This window comes from Xylocopa sonorina, chromosome 6 (genome assembly GCF_050948175.1).
Source record: "Xylocopa sonorina isolate GNS202 chromosome 6, iyXylSono1_principal, whole genome shotgun sequence".
NCBI classification, from domain to species: Eukaryota; Metazoa; Arthropoda; class Insecta; order Hymenoptera; family Apidae; genus Xylocopa; species Xylocopa sonorina.
In genome coordinates, this window is record NC_135198.1 from 5452211 (window position 1) to 5473650 (window position 21440).

The 21440-nt window shown below is 43.3% G+C and overlaps 2 protein-coding genes across 2 annotated transcripts in view; one reads left to right on the top strand and one right to left on the bottom strand.

The window, feature by feature from the left end:
• Timeout (circadian regulator timeout) overlaps positions 1 to 21440 on the top strand; it is a 222555-nt gene that overhangs the window by 41697 nt on the left and 159418 nt on the right. The gene's annotated exons all lie outside the window — the stretch shown is intronic.
• On the bottom strand, positions 14190 to 17304 carry LOC143424518 (uncharacterized). Its single transcript, XM_076896637.1, has one exon. The coding sequence runs from the start codon at positions 17229 to 17231 to the stop codon at positions 14472 to 14474; it is 2760 nt and encodes a 919-aa protein (XP_076752752.1). The 5' UTR covers positions 17232 to 17304; the 3' UTR covers positions 14190 to 14471.

The following is a 21440-nucleotide window of genomic DNA, read 5'->3' on the forward strand; positions in this document are numbered from 1 at the left end:
CCTCTGCGATTTAACGGACGTCAAGAGTTACGTTTCCTACGGCGAAAAAAAAAGAGCTACGAATCGAATCTCTCAAATGGAAAATATATCTTCGTCACCGCGCGGAGAGTGAATTCCAGTGTCTTTCCGTCTTTTTTTCCCCCACCCAATAAAACAGCAGAGTTGTTTCGAAAATGCTCTCTCTCTCTCATAATACACACGTCGATACATCGAAATAATGGCTTTGTTTTTCGCGTTTTATTAGCGTCTCTGCGAATTATAATTAGGTTCGGAACGAATTCTCCATTTTTCGAAATCGAACGACGCGGGATTTTAGTTCATACGCAGGGAAGTGAATTTCCATTTTTGGTTGTTTTCGCGAGACCAGAAACTTTTTGATTTATTTGTTTGTCAATCGTATACTGTGCGTTAAAAAAAATTTGGTAACACGTGGGAACGTTTGTTGGTTCTTTTACCGATATGACGATACACAATTTTGTTTGCAGTAACAGTGGAACTTTAAATAACTGTTGACTCCGTGTAAATGGCGAGATATTTAGGATACGTGGCAAATAATATTTTCTAATTATTATTAACACTGCAGTTTTAGTAAATATAATAATGTTAGTATATTATATAACAAAATTCATTGCTCGTCAAAGTTCGTATTATGATGCCTAGGTCACAAGAAGAGAATCACGAGTTTGTGAGGTGTGACAAGATGAAGACAAGCGAAATGTGGGAAGTAGGGTTTAGGTGAAATGAACTTTGAGCTACGACGGTGTAGGAGGGTTGAGAAGAGAGTTGAAAGTTGTAGCCGTTGATAAACAATTTAGATGCAAGAAATTTTATCGCTGAAATTAGACAGAGAATTAAATCTGGCAAAAACGGGGCTAAAAATATATTTCGCGGAATCAAATAGCCGATGGTTTAGAACAGTTAGAGGCATAGCTCCCGTGACAGTAAATCTGCGGCCAGCTGAATCGCCATTGCGAGTCGCGGTTGCTGTTTGAATCGCTGGTATGTGCGGTGTCACAGAAATGGTTGGCGACTTGTTTCGCGTCTCGTTTTTTTATGCAAATCTGGCATGTCTCGTACAATTTTGTTCTAAATTTCACGATTCCATTTCACAATACATAAGAGAAATCTCAAGTAAAATTAAATAAAAGTTCTCGACTTCGCCTTAATCAACGCAAATCGCAGCCCGACAGAGTTGTCGGAATGCAATAAAATACGGTGAAACGTTCCACAGAAACAACGTTACGCAGAACTCCATTTTCCCAGGAAGCGCATCACAATGTACGGGGGTAAAATCACCGCTGCATGATATTCCATCATAACGTGACGTAATAACGGCACCGTCGGCGGAGCGGTAACAATTTCGCGGCTGATTTGTATGATCGATCGGGCTCTGATTTCCTTCGCGTTCCTCAGAACGATTCCAAAAGTTCGCTTTCAGTTTTCATCAGCCCGTTATACGCATCAGCGACCGGATTAAACGGGCGTGCATTATCGAGGGGGTGCAGGTGTATCGCTGGGGTGCATTCGCAGACGCCTCGACGCTGCTGCGGGCGTTCTTTTCAGCGGCGCTACTTCGCCCCCGCGCAATGATCCCCTGGTCTCGTATTCGAATCAATTTCCATGGCATTGGTTAATATCGTTCGCTCGTGTCCCCCCTATATAATCCGGATCGATCTTCGGCGTTTCCACTTTAGGGAACGAGACAAAAGCCGCGCGCCGCGGTGTGTAACCGCCGATCAGAATTTTACGGAGCCATCGGTTTCAATTATTTAGGTGGTCGGATAGTCACGCAGCATCGCGCTTCGACCAATAATTCCGAATGCTGATTGACGCTCGTTTATCTGTGCTGGATGCTTGGCGATTGTCGCGGAAACATTTTCAAACCGATCGTGGAAGTTGAGGTAAGATTAAAGTGGATATTAGTGGATAGGTATTTGTGTGCGAGAAGTCCTTTTTTTTAGGAAAATGAGTGTAGGAAGTTCTCTTTTTTAATAGAGCGATGATTTTTTTATTCTTTCTGATGGAGAGAATTATTTCTATTCTGAGTTATTTAGTTTTTACTGTAATGATATTGAAATGATGTTAAATTTGTAACGGAGTTCCTTCTTGTTTCTCCTGAATGCGATGAGTAGAATTTAAGTTAGGGAATCTAGGCTAAGAAGGAAGAAGGACTGGAGAGATATTTCGCTTGCTGTTGTCAGTATTTATACTGATCAATGAGAATCTTGTTTGACAAATTAAATGTCTTGTTTGACAAATAAGATTATGAAACATGCTTCGAGTAAATAATATGTAGGTATTAGTTTCTGAAACGAATTTTCTTAATCCTCTATTTTTCTCTCAATGATCGTCGACCAGCCATCGCGTGAACTGACAGTACGTCCAGATACTAAAGTCAATTAGCGAGACTGATTATTTCCGAGGAATTGTCGCCGCAGCGGCGTCGATCGCATATGAAAAGAGTCCGCGAGGACTGTTAAACGTTGTTGGCCGACGGTAGATTTTCGCTGTTCCATATTCACGAACGAAGAATTTACATTTACCTGTCAACCGAACGTGTTACACGCGATTTCGCTTTGACGGGTAAACTGCGACACACAGGTCCTGATAAATGCGGACACTTAATCACCAAAATGTGCAAATAGTGCGGCCGAATAGGGACCGTGACTGGGCGGCCGTCACCGAGAGAAGGGGATTGTATAAACAGGAACAATGGCGCGAAAATTACTATTTTTATTTAACACCCTTTGTGCAGTTGTCATGCGCATACAAATAAATAAATCAAAGTGACGATGAGCCAGATTACCTACGTGTCTGCGCGAGGGAATCAAAAAATCGTGTTTCCATTTTATATTTTAATTCAATTTCAACAATATTTAATTGCATTCGTGTGCAATTTGTGTTGCGAAATACGTGTCAATTGCACGCTGTGATATTCAAATTATAATTACATACAACTGATACGTTATAAAAATACCTTAATTTGATATCGACAATAATAGAAATATATTAAGAATTTAATCAAACGTACTTGCATATGAATGATATAGTTGCAATAGAAATTCGACGAGAATAGAAGGTGTTTCAAGTTACTAAGGGATATACATTCGACAGTGTCGTACGATAAAATCGCGCGCATGAACATCCCCTTTTATAGAGCTCGAGGACCGTGTACTACTCATAATTTGAACCGTGATACACACGCAGCGTTAGGTGAAACTATCGACATTAAATTGTTCAGAAGCAATTTTCAGGCTGTAAAGAGTTTAACGCTCGCGTATGGAGTAAAACGAGTAAAGTTCCGGTGTTTCGCGTTACGAATTTCTTGCACGGGTCGCGAGAGGAATCCGTGCCTCTCCTGCCTGCTTTTTCTCTTCCACCGGCTGCATCATACTTTATTTCAAAGACACGAACCTCGCGAGCTTCCTCAACAGTGTAGTCGCGCAACTATTTTTGTGTAGGGCCTCCGCCGTGCATCGCGGGGATTTTCTTATGATCTCTGCCAAGTGTGCAGCATCGTCCCTTCAGCCCGTTCTGCTGCAATCATTTGTCAGTTGCCTCGCGTTTCACAGAACAGCACAGTTTCAACCTCGTGCACTACTCGAGTTTAGGCTTTTTTCATTATTGGAATTAGACGGTGGTTAATGCAATAAAACGATATTTTCTTTACTTTATTTCTTCGAGAGAAGTATTCGAAGCAAACGTGTTTGCTATACGAGTCACGTTGTCAGAAAGTCGGATCAGAAAGAATATTGGCGATCGCTTATTCTAAACCAGAAGGTCCCCTTTTCTTTCCAAAATCACAAGCTGTGTCTTCTTTCTCTGTATGCTAATTTATTTTTAATCATTGCATTTTAAACATGCACTATTCTATAAAATAAGAAAAGCGTGATTTTTTAATAAGATTCAGATTTTCTAATATGAATTTGTCCATTGCAATAAATATTTTTTATTCTTGAAAATGATTTCACTCTTTATGGTATAAATGCAAGGAATCATACGTGAAGAAATATGCTATTGAATTTTGGTTGGATTAAACATGCAGTCAAAGAATTGTGCATACAGACTGGTTTAAAGTTTATAATACACCTGAAAATGGAGAATCTCGTTGCTTGAAGTAAATCATTAATGCAGAAGGACGCCTGGTCTCAACGAGGACGATAAAAAGTCTAATACGCGAACATTCGCTGCGTGAATCGTTTTGCAAGCTGTTTAATTGAGACAGGTGACAGCAGTGTCGACAAGAAAATTATCAGCAGCGAGAGCGCGAGGCAAGAAGGTAACTGCAGAGATATATTATGGAAGGTACCTGGCCAGCCAGAGCAATTTCAGGTTAGCTTAAGTTAAGTTTATTTTGAGACAGTTTGATGATATTATTTTTAGTGTTGACTGTAGAATAAGCGTATAAACAACAAGCAAATCTGCAACCCATCAATTTGTTTTAAAAGAATATTTAATCGTTCCATAGTATTCGATTTTACATGGAACATTTTTCAAATAGTCCAACGGATTGCAGTACAATTTATTTATATCTGTGTGAGAGAAATAAGTAATTGTGTAAAGTAGGATACGAGTGTATGAATTTAAATTAATTGGCTACAAACAGTAACTCAATAAAAATTTTGCTATTGACAAATGTCAGTAGATAAGGAGAATCCTGATCAGCTGATTTTACAATTAAAGTTGACATTTGTATTTTTAACACTTGGTGACACTTGAAATTATTCCAGCAGGAAAATTTCGAAGTAATTGATTCCTGATTTCAATATTTTTAACAATCGTACATAACTTTTAGCAAAAACGCAACAGTACTCCCAGAATTTTGTAATTAAAATAGGTGTCGCACATTCCTGCGCCACGTGCGGTAGAAAAATGTGAAAATTATAACGTTCAGTGGACATAGCACGTTCCACTGATTTTTCTCCTACAGAGAGCTCTGCATATAGGTTTAATGAACATTTAATTGCAACAGCACTTTGTTCTTTTTTTTTTTTTATCTGGCGTGTTCGCGATCTGTTAGCCGGTGTGTTTCTACCTGTTCCTTTTTTTTCTTGCTTTTATACTGCTAATTGCACAAATCTGCGTTAGCCTCGTGATGTAATTATTTAGTGGGCTGTTCACGTACCACTTGCGAAGGGGTTATTGCGTACGTTTGCTTGTTTTTAGAGTTTAACGTGATACGTATGTACGTGCGTTTAGAAAAATTTTCGAGGCTGCGATTGCACGCGTTACGTTGATTTTAGAGGTCATACTTGGGAGCCATACTTCATTTCAACTATTATATTTAAATAATCAATAATGCAGCATTATTGCACCATTTACATTATACAAAATATCGATTTCATTTAACGTTTAAAAACTACAAAAACTTGCATACAAAGTATCTCCATTTCTTTTCAAAATAAGTTTCACGCATTTCTACAAACCAGTTAAATTACTGAAAATAAAAGAATAGTGTATTCGATAAAGATAAAAGCAATTTGATCAAAACCAATAATCGAAAAAATTATTTAATCAATTGATCGAATGTAAAGGAATGAAAATCATCAAAGGTCTACCGGTAATTTTCATTTTTAACGCACAACTACAATACAGAATTACGCGAACGACAAATAACAAATTAATTGCCCCGCAATTTCGTGTCAACAACCTAAAAAAAGAAAAAAAAAATTGCTGAAGCATCGTATTAATAAATATAAACGTCGCTCGAGTCTTCGCGTGATCCTCCCATCCAGGCAGCGTTCAATAAATCAGTTTGCCAGCGATATATCCGAAACGAAATTTCTGCGGCAGCTCCGGGGAACGATCCGATAAGTTCGCGTGTCGGACGTTTCGATTATAAGTTTAATCGGAGCCGAGTAGCCCAGATTTTTCGCACGTCAGGTCGCATTCGGTTGAAAGGTAAATAAAAAGGCCACGCTGGTCTCCTCCGGCTGCACGGCGAGTGACCCTAATCATCGAGGGGGTTGGTTTGCGGACACAGGAGATGAGATAAAGTGGATCTCACCTCCTCGCCGCTGTGTAAACCTAGTCCACCTTGGCTCTGGCTCTTCTTCAGAGAGCCTCGCTCCCTGTTCGGGATGGTATTATGGAAGGCTGTCCCACGATTAATGTCCACTCGAACTTAAGAGATTCGAGCGAATTAAACCGCCTAAATTACCATTTAACCTCACCCTGTTCAGGGTTACCTTGGAACCGCTGACGTTAGCTTCACTGGCAAGGATTCGCTTGCTTGCTGCGTTCTCGAGTGGCAATCACATTTGATTGATGACAATTTTCGGTTAGATAATTGTTACGTGGATTTCTCTATCTCTTTGGCGCTTGTTTCTGGGTTTCCGTTTATTTCGACGTGCGGTTTGTAGTTGATAATATTTGTACCACGCACCTGTTATATGATATGCGTATATAAAGGTCGACAGCTCATCGGTACTAATAATGACCACGTAATTACGTTAATGGATAGGGTCGATGGTGTATTTTGAAATACGCTTTTGTACGGTTACCCTTGCAAGAAAATCAATATTTTGATTAGTAATTTGTGTTAAGTATGTATAGTGTAATTGTGTGGTAATAAAAGTAGTGTTATGTCAATTATAGTCCGTAATTATGGTTACATTGTTTTTCATAAATCAACATGCAACATTTCAAATGCAACGCATTTGAAATTTAAATGTTTACATATCTGAGAATTTTATTCTCTGATGAAAAATTTCATAATTAGGGCACCCGATAATGAAGAAGCAGTTGAAAACGGATTTCATATATTACGATTTGAAATTACACTAGATGCTTTCTAAAATTTGAGAAGTCACGTGTACCTAATTACAGATGTTGTTAATATATTTCTCATCACAGATTTTTGCTCCGCGCAGCGTGTAATTAGCAAATCACATGGCTGCGTTTTTGCACGTGGAGCAAGGATTAATTGAGGTATCGTGAATAATTAGTTCGGATCGGGTTCCGTATTTAACTTCTCTGATATAGGAAACGTTTGACTCGCCAACGAGGAAATAGTTGACTCATTAAAGAAGAGGGCGGGGTGACAGAGAGAGAGAGAGAGAGAGAGAGCGAGTGAGACGGGGTACGAGAGAGAGTCTAAGAGAAAGGGTGGAATGGGGTGCCGTTTAATTCATTATACACTCTCAGCAAAATTATACGGTCTAAAGAGTTTGTTTAATCTTTTCGAATATACATCTGACTCGTTGCTCACTATATAAATACGGTATATTACGTTTGTCCAGGCGTTCATCGTTATGGCTTCATCAGAATTTGAAGTTTCTCCGTTACAAGCTTCAACACTTTAACCAATATAATTTATTCATAATGAATTCATAACAATATATACTAAAACTATGTTTCAACTATTTTATAACCGGTAGCTTGATCAGAATTGGAGTCGCAAATGAATGGAACTTGATCAGAGCAGTAATCAAAGGTGTGGTTATTTGTTAAATTAATGACATTTCGTTCGATCGTAATTTCCAAATTCTAATTTACTCTGATCACGGTACGAACTCTAATCACGACACAGTAGTTACACAATTTTTGCACCGTAAGAACAGAGAACCGGTGTATCAACCCTCGACTACGTACTGCGACTCGTTATCCCGGCTTTCCTCAACTTAAATTGCTATTTAACCGTCGCACCTACACCACGAATTCGTGTAACTCGATTTACAGAGGTTTTCCATGCACGTGTTTGGCAACAACTAAATCCACTCGATCGTCCGCGTTATTAGAACGAACGGATGGTCGAGAATCGTTGGGGACGGTGGAGCTCGACGGGGGTGGGTTCGACGGCGGCTGGGAATGCAGATAAGTTCGGGAACAGGATTCTGTTTTTCATCGATGAAGTCAATATTACGAAATAGCAGTGGCGTCTGGGTAAACCGGAATCGAACGCGAGCCCAGCGGGTAGGGATAACGAACTTCTGCAAGATGTTACTGAATTTGCCAGTTCCGTAGCCCGGGGTGAGCCGAGAGCCGCTATACGGTGATTAAATTTCCTAGTTGCACCGCTGCGAAGGGTTATTCCATAGGAAATTTAAACAAGGGCTTAAGGAACGGTTTCCCGTTCGTTCTACACCCTCTCTCTCTCTCCCACCACCCCCTTATCTCTCTCTCTCTCAACCCACGGCGATCTTCGTTCCTCTTTTCTCCAACGGATCGCCGGTTACCAACCCCGGCTGCTTTTCCGGCTCTCCCAAATATCGTTTTTCCTTGTTGCGGTCTCGTTACCATGTTCCAGGAGATTCAGCCGCGGGCTACGGAACCGGGAAACGCTCGCCTCGAATTATTCATGTAGCAACATTTACGTTCCTTCAAAGTCCCGTGATTTTATAGCCCCGGACACCAGGGCCATCCCTTCGGTCGCGCGGCCCTGACCCAGCCGCGTCGTTCCCTTTAATGCCTCCGTCCGACGACGTTATCTGATTCTTCGAGGGTAAGCAGGTTTTCTGCTTATCGCTTTTGTACGTGGAGCCGCGGACAACGCGATTAACATTCGCTGCGGGACGAAACTTCTGACGGCCGTGGGGATGAAATTACTGAGATTAAGACGGGGAAAATTAAACTTTTCCGCAGGCTGGTGTTCGTTCACCACCGACTCGGACCGTGCCCCACCCCTTTCTAATTTCTTGCAAATCGCAATTTATGGGGGTCTCGCGAGCCAGCCGCCGGAGGAACGCCCCAACTGAGGTGGAATTGAAAACGTCTAGGATTCTTCCACGTGTTTTCACGTCGCTACAATTTCCCTTCAGCTGAAGGACGCCGCCGCGCGAATTAGGGGATGACACTGTCAAGCGTCCGCTAACTGTTTTCTCATCCCCCTGCGAACGCGAGGTAGAACGTGGTATCGATTAGTGGACGGTTTTGCAGTTGCTTTTTATCTTCGTCGTTGTGGATTATTGTAGACATTGCGATTCGTTGAATTAGCGTTGTTTAATTGTCTTTATTTTTATGCTGATTGTATAGAGTAAGAATGAGCGCTGTAAGGGCGCAGCAACCAGTGAAGAGACGAGTTCGCATGGGGAAAAGTAAGAAAATGCGAAACAATATTTTTTCATTCGAGATCCAATTTTCGAGCAAATCGAGTTTGAAAGTTCCAAGAGTGCGGTTGGCTATCGGGCAAATGAATACAATATGAGTGGCACAATCGGCAGGAGGTTATTCTACGCGGAAAAACCAGCCTGGAACGTAGAGCGACTGTTTTTTTGTCGTATGAAACTTCATTCCCGGATAAATTGATGTTGAATATTCAATTTATTTAGTTAATCGGTCCAATAACTTCGCATGGAAAAAGTGCCTCTTTATATTTTCAACTTATTTTTCGTACAGAGTATTCTACCGTCGATTGTGCCACTCCCGTGTTGTACCAAATTGCCAGTTAATCGAGTACTTCCATCATGTTCCGAAATTCGTTTTTCTGCGAACGTTATTCCACATTGATTGACATAATTTCTGGTTATACCAGCGGATTGGAGATATTTTTTATACAATGATATGTAATGTTAGTGTATGTATGTGTAACGTACAGCAGTGCTTCGCAACTTTTCATCTTTCACGGTTTACCAACGTTTTTTCGACAATTCCGCGGCACACCACAAGTGAAAGCTTGGAAATACATAAATTACAATAATACGTATGTATTTTTATTAAATAAAAACACGGTAAAATAGCTCTATGCGTATAGATATTTTACTTAAGTTTTATGTGAAGCTATTTGAATTGCACACCAACACGAGAACAAAAATATTTATTGTCGAAAACGCGTTTAACCCATTCGAGACGAGCAACACGCCGTGTGCGTTATGATTTTCTAGTTTCTAAAACTAAACTTGAATTATCAATTGTTAGTAAAAGTATACAAAACTTAAAACAGAGATGGCAACACTAATGCAAATACAAAATTTGGTGCTGTCTTATTTGTAGAAATATTATGGAAGCGAAGTACTTACTTGAATTATAAACAAAACGTGCTTAGAAGTATAAAATGGAACAAAGTACAGTTTATGTATTTCATGAATGGTATCATTTACTGCACAATTCAGCGAGTGTCCTAATTTGACCGAGGTTGTACGTGACGCTTAACGTAACGAACGCGATGCATCACGTAGCGGAAGAGTGCAGGTATCCGCGCGAGGTCAATAATTGAATCAGTAGGAATTGCTTTACTGTAAAAGTGAAAATAAAATTTGCAAATTAAGTTTCGTGTTGCGATAACGTCGAAACGGTATTAAGTAATTGTATGATAATGTAATTTATCAAATGGCTTCCCTGGGTAAATGGAGCCAGATTGAAAAGTATAAACTGTTTTTGCGAACGATGTAACGCAACAGTATACATGTGCGACAAATTTTTAATTGCGCAATAGTCAAAGTAAACTTTAAACTACATATTTACAATATCTAATAACGTATGACACTGGCATATAGCAAAGATTCTTCTCTAGATAACGTGACAAAGTTTCTCCAAATCGTAAAGAAATTAATCGCAAAAATGAAAATAACAAGTGTCCTGAAATTTTATTTGCCACGTTCTATAAAAAAAAAAGACATGCACATCCTACACCAACTTCGTACATACTAAAAATCTAAAATTTTCAAATTAATTAAAATTATTGTCGCCAAAAAATTCCGATCGAACTTAATATAAAACAATATCAGTATTCGCAAAAATTTCGTGAAAATCGCGACACTTGACGACACAGAATGACACGCTGTGCAAATAATATTTGCATCGCAGCAGGTAAACAATCGCGATTTTACATTAACCCGCGCGGATCCTCTCGGTTCCCATCAGACTGCCTCCCCAGGAAATACGGGAGCGCGAGACGTTCCACGGCAGATGCGGGAAATCTGTTTGCTCGATAAATGACTGAAAGCGTGAAATTCTTGTATCTCGAATCGAACCGGATACCAGCCTTATCTCGAGAGGCTCAGGTTTTCCCGACAGCTGTCGATCTTCCTTCCCGACACTTCCTGACTCCGCTTCTTTCCTCGTCGCCTTATTTCACGCCTCGAACCAATAATGCATTACTGGCGTCACCGGAAAGAACTCTTTACCGAAGGAATATACGATTCTTTAGTCGAGGTCTTTGTGCGACTTAATAGGATCGGTTGGTGCTGGCGATTAACGCAATAGCAGGCTCGACGATTTTCATCTGTTCTCGAAACTCGTTCACGCGAGAATAGGATAAATAGTTAGACACATTTGAGGAAAAAATTGGTCGCATTTTCTATGTAATCCCGTTTTCTGGCGCTGGTGCATAGACGAGGTGCGACAATTCGATTTTCAGAATGGCCGTGCACCGTCTCTCGTCGTGTTGCGATTTGATTATAATCACGGTTCTAATTGTGTTTGCATATAACTGAACTGTGTAGTGTATGCACAAACCGCAAGTGGGTTGAATTATTTGTTGGTTGAATGCTGTGAAAGGAATCAAGGTGGATGTGAACTGTGTGCTCGTGGGATTTGCAGTGCGATTCTTGTGAGATTCTTTTTATCAGAAAATTGATTGCTTCTTCGATCCGATTTGGCGACAGTGGAAATTTTGGGTATTGAAGAAGAGATTAGGATTTTTCAGTTTTTGTGGATATTATTAAATGTAAAAGGGAAACGTATAGAATCCAAATTTAAAGAAATGTACTAGAATTTTGGTGCAATTTAATATATTCTTAATAACTGCATGTAGAGTTTAACAAACATATTGTTATATTTTGAGAATTGAATTTTAATGAACACATGGTTTGACAGTCAGTGGTAAATGATTAAAATTCTTGTCTCTGACATCACGGATATCCAGTATAATATGATAAAGAAACTTGGCAGTATTCCAAAAAATAAGTTCCTAATTTATTTTCAAAAATAGATGAGAGCCAAAGAACCAACTCATAGTCATTGATACCTATATTCTCTTTATAAATATATTCAGGTAATTAAATTCTCACAGTTTGTATAAATGATTATCTGGTTCTACATAAATATATTTTTTTATATAATGTATATACATTTATATAAACAAATAGATTATAATTAAAAATAGAAATCACAATATAATTTTCTGCTAATGTACACAAGAGATGGTGTATATATTGTTTTATAATAAATGAGTACATGTTCATAACACAAGTAAATACGATCATGCGTTACAATAATCGATATAAATGTGTATACGTTTGTGTATAATAATGATGATAGTATTTTAAGTATATTGTAGGTGTATAGAATATTATACATCTACAATAAAATAAAAAATAAAAAAATTATAAAATGTAGACGAATATCATAAATATTATTTCATTGTTAACGCGATGTGCCAATTATGCAGGTGTGAACATTTATAAATTCGATAAATTAACAAGTTAAATAGGAGACTAGAAGATAAAAGTTTTCTTAAAAAAAGAAAACTTATGTTTCCATAATAAATTCTGTTCCTAATTATCGCTCCAATATAAAAAAAAAAATATTAACGTAGACGTACTTCTCAAATGCAAATAGTAAATGGCAAACATGTAAAGTCTGCATCGTAAAACGAAAGAAATAAAATTTCTCGGTCGTGTCAGGCATTGCGATAAAATTTCTGACATCGAGATAAATTTCGTGATTGATCTCACCAAAAAAGACCATTGACGTAACAAATAAGTGAAACTCTAAACACACACAAAAAGAAATCAACTTACCTGTACTTTGTGGTTATTATTCGTTAATTGTATATTTTGGCGTGTTGTAATACTTGCTTTAATTTCATCAATTTCTATAATCGAAATAAATGCAAATAATGTACGCGTTAAACAAACTAACACAGCTTCGACATGGAACATTCAGACGTCGAACGGAAAATAAAAAGTGATCGGTGAGAGGCGATGAAAGGAATCGAAAAATTTGCATCTTTGTACATCGGTTTATTATCATAGCGGTACTTTGACACTGGTTATTTTACGAAAGATAATGTCTAGCCTCTTCGTTATTTCCTATCTGATCTCTTTCACTCTTATCCTCTGTTTTTTACTGTACGTTAAGGAGTCCTGGCTGCCGGCCAAGCCGTCAGAATTAAGTCCCAAAGCTACGTTTCTGTACACTCGGTGTTGCCGCCATTGAGAACGGTTACCACCTCGCGATCATTTCTCTCTCACACGCATCCTCTCTTTCTCTCCCATGCTCGCTCTCGAACCTCTCCACTCGTCCCTCTCACACTCTCCCGGACCCTTGTCCTCGCTTGCACCCCTTTGCACTCGTTCTCCTTCTCGCTCGATAAAAGTTTCTCCGGCCACCAATGGTTCCCGCTTCCTGTCTGCCACTGTCATTCAAACGTACAATTCGCCACCGCGAATTTCACACCGGCACGTTCCCCGCCCGTCCACCACCAATTTCTTCTCGCAATCTTCCCTCCTCCCTACCACCCATCTCGCCTGGTTCTCGCACGTTCCCTTCGTACGTGGCACCAACCCCGTTTCCACCCCCTTCACGGAGGCGTCCACGAACGTGCGACGAGCAGTCCAATCCAGAAACGCGGCACGTTACAATTATTATTGTCACTGTGTGTGTGTATGTGTGTGTATCTGTGTGTGAGTGTCTCTGTGCTATTTAACGTTTCGATCGGCTGGGATCGATGCTTTCTAATTATTGCCACCCGCGAGTTTGGTACCAGAGCCATCCGCGGCGTCGGATCTAGAGCGCGGAGAGGAGGATCGATGTCCCAGGCTCGTTTCACGGCCACGACCGCGTCCCGTTCTTTCGACACTCCCTGTTGAACAAGCAATCTCTGTTTAGTCGGCCACCCGATGAGAACACTAATTTCTTTCAGAAACGCAACCAACCTTCAGCCCTGGCCGAAGTTTACCGTACCGTGGAGATTCGTATCGGGAGATGTACCGTAGGCTCCGTGGGATTCCGGCCAACAGTTTCCTTCGCTGAACTTTCTCGCGTGCTCGGTATTTCCCGACGGACCGAAGTCGACTCTGATGGTTACGCGGGAACTACTACCCGGTTTTCACGTGGACGAGTAAGGTGATCTGCTCGAGCTCCGTATACACCTCAGCCGCCTCCGCTCGCCGATTCCGCACGGTATACGCTCGCTCGTACGAGTTTCAGAGCTGCTCCGTTCGATGGTGATACCTCGTCGAAAGAATGGTTAAGCGAATTAATTTTGATTTCGAAGTGGAAAAGTCTGTTTCGCCTACCCTCGGAACGGTAGCGGGACGCACCCGTTTCGAACGTGTGTCTGTGATCGAGTGTGCATGTGTGTTCGTGTGTTCGCCAGTCGCATCACGTCTGTGCCACCCGCGTTTTCAGAGAGGTTTTCAACTTTCGGTGAAAAATAATGAATTAATTGAACGTCTTCCCGGCGTTGGTGCCCGTCAGCCACGGTACGATTGTTGGGACAATATTGACAAAATTTCGACGCGCCCCTCGTAGTCCTCGCTGTCCAGCCGTTTATTCCTGTCGAATAATCGAGAGTGCTCGGACTCTGGTCACCAACGTTCGGTGGTCGGAGTGAGCGTGTGCACCTCGATGTTCTCGTGACGATGATACCTGTCCCTCCGTCGCACCGTGGCCCGTCGCGACAGCACTACAGTGAGCGCGGCTGCGGCGCCAAGAGCTGCACCAGCCAGCACCAACATGCCCGGATGAGCGCCAGCCGACAAAGCCTCGGAGACTCTCGCGTCGGAATCAGTCGCTCGACTATTCAATTCCTCCGCTATCGTATTCGAATCAGGCCCGTTCCCAGGCGCGGAGTCCTCTTTTGTCAGATTGTTCAGTTTCTTCGAGTACTTCTCGGCCGTCTTCTTCCCACCCCCGTCGCCCAACCCCTCGAGATCCTCCTTCAGCGACGCGAGTTTGGATAACTTCAAAGAGGCGATCCTGCCCAGCGATACGCTAAGTTTACTCGATCCTCTGTTCCTCTCCCTCTTACCGTCTACACGATTATCCAGGGTCCCCGGTTCCGCGTCGTCTTCCATCCTAATAATTGACGGTTTGCCCTCGCCCCTCCTACGGTACGACAGCTCGGCGACGTCTATAATTGAATTTTTAATCTCCGCCGAGGTCCGATCGAGTTCGACGAGTTTCTCGCTGGAATTTCGCCCGTTCCGCTCCTCCGTCGAGGTAGTAACGTTTCGAAACGACGTGGGCGCTTCGTAAAAATGAGTCTCATTAGGCGAGGGCGTAGGGGTGGGTTTTGGTACGCTCGAAGCGACGCCGCGATTCCAATCCGTGTACGCGGTGTGTTTCGTGTCGTTGGCCGTGATAGATTCATTGACAGCGTCGATGGCCACTTTGGACTCGCTTGCGGATGTGCTGGAAGACGCGTTCAGTTTGTTGAAACGGGACGTGAGCTCGATCAGAGATAGAATCGATAACGTCGAGGCGGTGAGCGTGGCGGTTGGCAGCGTGGTTGGAAGAGGGCTCGGTGGTGCTGGTAATTCGTAGAGGAGCGATCCTGACAATTCCCGCGGAGTATCGCATTGACCCGGTTGAACGCCTTTATTCAGTCGTCCGTGTTGCCGCAGCCATTCACCGAGCCAGTACAGCTCCTCCGTGCAATCCCAATAATTCCCGCTCAAGTCCAGAGCGCGCAATTGTGGAAGCATATAAGGCAGATCGAACCTGAGAGTGGTGACGTTGGTCCGCGACAGGTTCAGCTCTTGCAGGCTCTTGCAGGCGGAGAGCGCGGCGTCATCTGCTAAAAGCTGCCTGGCCAGGACAGGGCTCCTCGATACGTCGAGGAAGACCAGTTTTTCGGGCGTAGGCACCGGGAACGCCATGTCGCTTTGCTCCTCTTGTCCCTGGACCAGCGAAGTTAATCCGGACATACGAAGCTCCGCGAGATTACTTGGTCCACTTAGAGTATTAGCCGGTAATGTTTTAATAGGATTATCGGACAGATCGAGCTCTTTGAGCACCGGTAATTGACCGAGCGCGCCCACCTCGATCTCGTTAATATCGTTATTATTTAACGTCAGCGATCTCAGGTTGTACAGCCCCTGCAGATCGTCGAGCTTCAAAGCTTTTATCCGGTTCCGTTCGAGTTTCAAATTGGTCAGGCTGTTAGGCAGGCTTCCCGGGATCTTCGCGAGAACGTTACCAGATATGTCCAGCTCCTCGAGCACCTCCAAACGTCCGAGGGCGTCATCCTCGATGTCGATCAGTCGGTTCTCCGAGATGTCCAGAATCCGTAGAAGAGGATAACTGTCCAAGTCACCGCCACGAATGGTGGTCAACTTATTACCGGCTAGCCGGAGCGCCCGGACGGATCTCGTTAACGCGGCTGGAACCCTGACCAAACCAGTGCGAGACGCGTCCACCGTTTCCAAACGTCTGCCTGTACCCAGCAACAGCGACACGTCCTTTTCTTTGAGCGGATTCTCCGACAGCTTCAGTATCGATAACCCCGGAAGCGGTTGCAAAGTCCCAGCGGCTGCCCGCGCCAAACCGTTCCTCGACACGTCCAGCTCCCTCAATCTGTCGAGGCTCTCGAACCACCTGGCACCCAAAACTTGCAGCTGATTCCCGCTGAGGTCCAACTTCTGCAACGAGTAGAGCGGCGTCAACGCACTGTCCGGCAGGTCCGCCAGCCTGTTGTCCGACAGATCGAGGAACTCCAACCGATCGAGACCGCGGAACGCGTCCTCGTGCACGGCGGATATCTCGTTCCCACGCAAACTCAATCGCACCAATCCCGCAAGCGTCCTAAAAGTCCCGGCACTCACGACTGTCAACGAGTTGTCCGACAGGTCGAGACGCGTCAGCTCGGTCATATTCATCGCACGGGCGACCGATACGTCGGTCAATCGCGCTAGATTGTTGCGCGACAGGTTCAACGCTCTGACGCGCTCGAAACCGTTCCACGAGACGTTGAACGACACCAGCGAACAGTTCGTCAGGGCTAGCTGGTCGAGGTACGGGAGTACGGACGAGTTCCCGGTCTCCCCCTCGTCGATGGTACCGTTCACGTCTAATTCGTTGAACGCGCCGATCATCTCGAAATCGTCGAGCGACTCGCTGATCTCCAGCTCGTCGAAGAAACCGATCACGTCGTACTCGTCGACACCGCTTATGGTAAGACTCCTCGTTTCGATCGGCAACTCCGATAATCCTGGCGCGCGACCGCGGCACCTGACGCGTACCAACGCCGGCAAGTCCCTTTCGACGGCACTCTGATGGCACTCGCATAAATCCGGGCACGCGGAACCGCTCGCCATCAAGGCGAGCAGCATGAACGGAAGCCACATCGCTTCCAACGGCGGCGTCTTCACATCTCGAGCTGCCGGTTAATCCAAGAATTACTCGCCGCGGCGACAACGGTACCGGACGCTCGGCCCGCTAGCGAGCGTAAGCACGTCCGGTGGCTCATCGACGGGGTTGTCCGACGCGCGACACGTCGCGGATCGTCGCTGATGGATGCCGCCAAAACTTGAGCAGCGTATACACGGTTCCCAGAGCGCGAGCAGACTATCAGCCGCGTCAGACGTGATGTCCATACGAAGGACTGACAAACACTGCGGCGGCCGACTCGTAGCTGCGCTCGCCTCTCTCCTCTTCGTCCTCGTTCACCCCCTGGCCGCCTCGCTTCCTCTCCCTTCAGCCACGAACCTGGCTGCGCGCCGCCACCACCTACCGCCAACCCTCCACCCTTCCGTCGTATCGTCTCGCTCTCGCCCGCCTGTTTTCACCCTCCGCCGTCCGCCCAACCATTCCCACGCTCTATACGTGAACCACCGCCACTATCACCCGCAGCCGTCGCTTTTGCTCTCGAACTCGATAAGGGGCGCGAGCGCGCTTGCGTCCTCTGACAGCCGTACCGACGACGCGTACACCCGGTATCCTGCGATTTCACAAACTACCGCCGTTGACGACTGACTGGCTGACTGACTGACTCCTCGCCTCGACTTTCTTAAACTCGATTCCGCGCGCTCAGATTTCCGAGCCGCGAGGAAACTATTCGCGGCTCTTTCGCGCGATCCGCCGTAAGGGATCGGCTCTTCCGCTCCGACGCTCAAGCGCTTCCGCTATTCGCCGTCTGCTCCCATTACCGAGAGCAGCCAAATGCAAGCTCGAAAGACTCGCCTCCGCTTTGGCTCAAAGAGGTTATCGATATTTTTTTTTTTTTCTTTCTTTTCTTTCTCCTTTTTTCTTCTTTTTCTCGTTTTTTTTTTGCGTTATTGCTCGCAGAGCGCGGAGATTCATCGTGGACCGCTCGATACGCGTCGATGGTATTCGATGGCTCGCGAGTCGTTGTTAGAGGATGGAACGCGATAACGATCTCGTCGAACAATGTACCGTGTAGATGAGGCTACGAAAATTCTGGTAGCAAGTTCGGCAAACGTTGCCCGTTGGCTTTCTTAAATTCGATTCGCGTGCTGGGATTACAAAGAAGCTGTGGTGCTGTTCGCACGAAATAAGGTGAGAGGTCAGGTACTTTCCCAGCGTGCACGCTTTCTATCTTGTTAAGCTATTTCGCCTGATACGATTATTTCGGACGAGGTTAGCAACAAATTATTGGAGGAGATATCGCGTTGTTTGCTGGATTTTTTTTTTTTATTTTATCGCGTTGTTAGGTCGATGTTGAGGTAACGATTTTTCTTAGGAATGAAAACGGTTTGTGGCTGTTATCCACTATCAATTGTCGTTAGAAACCGATATGTCTATGGTATTTTGTATGAATATAGAGCAAACAGCGACAAATTATTACAGTTTCCGTACAATAAATTTTTACTACAATCAGAAGCTAATAATTTCTAATTTAAATGGGAATTATTTATGTCGCGTATACAGTGGAGAATAATTAACCGCGCTTTGCGTGAGGTAATACACACCTACGAGAATTCAGCGTCGTTTGTGTAGTCAAAATTCAAGCACTTAAGCTTGATCCGTACGTCTAAGAAGCCATTGTTTTAGTTTGTGCCAGTATAATCCTACTTAGAGGAGAATGATTGAATGGAGTACTTGAAATTGGAGGAAAAGCAGATTTACTGTCAACTCATTTCGCATCCTGTGACATATGTACAATGATGTCGGCTTCAAACCACGCGTGTATGTCTTTTAAATATATTTTACATAACCAAAGTGTGAAGCGTTCGAACAACCAAACGTAATCTCAGTTTAATTATCTATTTTTAATCCACTCTTAGAAAAATCGAATTCGATCAGTAAGCAAGACGATTTATTTGAAAACTAATCAAAATTGGCTTTAACGATAGAATAATTATTATAGTATATTTAAATATACTATCATGGATTCAAAATTTGTGACGTTATTAAGTATGCTAATTTCCAAGCTAAATACGTAAATGCATTATTAAAATACAAGTTACTTATCTCATACGTAGACTAACTCTACGATTTCGACTTCGCACAAAAAGTCAGCAGTCCTCCGCTCGCACCACGATTTCCAAACCAACCGAACCCACGATATTACGATCATATCGTCCTCTAATCTTATCCTTGCCGCAACGAGCATAGCGTGTTCCCTGTTAGCGCAACTGTCTCCCCCGTAAATGGTCGAAACAGGCCAAAACAGGCCAAAACGAGAACCGCTTCCACCAAGTTTTGCGCACTCGTACGTGCGTGTTCGTAGCGCGGGCACGTCCGTGTGCGTCCACAAGCGGACGAACGCGGCCCTCCGCCGAGCAGAATTTCGACTACCATAAATTAGTTTCCCCGCGTCTCTCTAATCTCTTGGGAATTACTGCGCCAGTTGCTGGACTCGGCAGCCGATCGAACCTGATCTTGGAACCGGTCCAGTACACTCGATATTTTTCTTCGATCACCGCGGCGAAGTTAGCCACGCTCGCGGTTAAATGCCTTGAGCCGGCGGACTTAAAAGGTGGATCTTCCTCGGGGCTCGGGGACTTCGTTAGCGGCCCGTTTCACGCCGCTCGACCGTGGATGTTCGATGCTGAACTCGGCTGTCAGTCGCGCGGAAAGCATAAATACCCGCGACGTCGATTAAAGTAAAGCCTCGACTCGGTTAAACGTTTCGCTTATTGCGCGCGGATCTTCTTTTTTCTTTTTTTTTTTTTTTTTTTTTTTGTTTTACCCCCGCTGAAGGCTCTCCTTTTTTCGTTCCCGCGTTCCCCGTATCGCTGATGAAATACCATCGAGCGACAGCGATGAAACTTCGCTTATAAATGCGTCTGTTTGACAGCCTCTTCCGGCTTCGCTTCTGAAACCGTCCCGACGTTTACGATCCATCTCGAGACTTAGATTTATGGATTTTCTACCCTTAAGTGGGTTTCGTTAGCGGCGCGTTCGGATGGCTCGTTGCGTACGGCGGTCTACAGATTTGTTTGCGTTAAAGATGGCAGTGTTAATTATAGAACAGTCGTCAAATTAGCTGCTTTGCAATGTACCTGGCCTTTGAAAATTTTAGGAATTTTATTTAAATTATTAAAGGGTAGTAATTTGTTGTAATTACAGTATCCATTACGTGCATATACATTTTAGAGATATTTCTTAATGATAGAAAGATAAAAAACAGAATAAAATCTTCCGACTGTAAAACAGAAGCAAGTTCGCTCGAAGCTCAAGCTCTTAATTAATCAAAAATACATTTCAGCTGAACATTGTTAAGGTAATAATTAGATCTTGAAGGTAACTGTAGCCACTGGTGGATGAAGTAAAAAGTACGATAATTATGTGTCGTATACACGTCCGTTTTAGTTTCCCGCGCAATGAAGCCGCAGCAAACATAAACTCATTACGACTTCTCAGCTAAGACTTTGAATTGCCGCATTCTTAACGGCACGAATTAGCTGTTTACCTCTGCCCGCTCGTTTATTGCTCACAGTCGACCGTGGCCGTGTAAAAATGTATGGGCATTCCAGAGCCAGGGGTTAGTTTGCTCGGAAAATACGTTAGTACCATATTAAGTGTGGTTATCGCATGGAAGCGTGCCAAGCGCAATAAAACCTTGTTTATTTGAAAGTTTCGTTTCCGTTGGAAAGTTCATTTTCCTTCCTCCTCCTCGCTCGACATTCTTCAGAGAACTTCATTTGCTGAAAAGTCGTTAACGCGGCTATTTATTATTTAAGCACAAATGATCGATGCACCGTGTTCGTTCAGCTTCATCGATCATTCGAAATTCATTTTTCAATCTCGATACGTTTACGTATGCTTCGTTTTATTCGTGGAGCATTGATGAAACCTGGATCAAAGTTCTGACATAAGTTATTCAATAAAATTTTATTTGTTCGTTTATTTATTTAATAATTCGATAGTTTGCTATGTGGTACATTATGTTTGCTATTCGTACTGGTTTGAGAAAAAGATTTCAGTGAATTCAATTGTATTTTTTCATTTTTTTTCGCTTTGGTTGTTACCAATGTGAAGTGTTCAACTTTAACATAGATCGAGGGTGGACAAATAGAGGTTCGCCAAGACAGAAAAATTGCACAGTCAGTATATAAATTTCTAATTTGAGTGAAACCATGAATCTATGA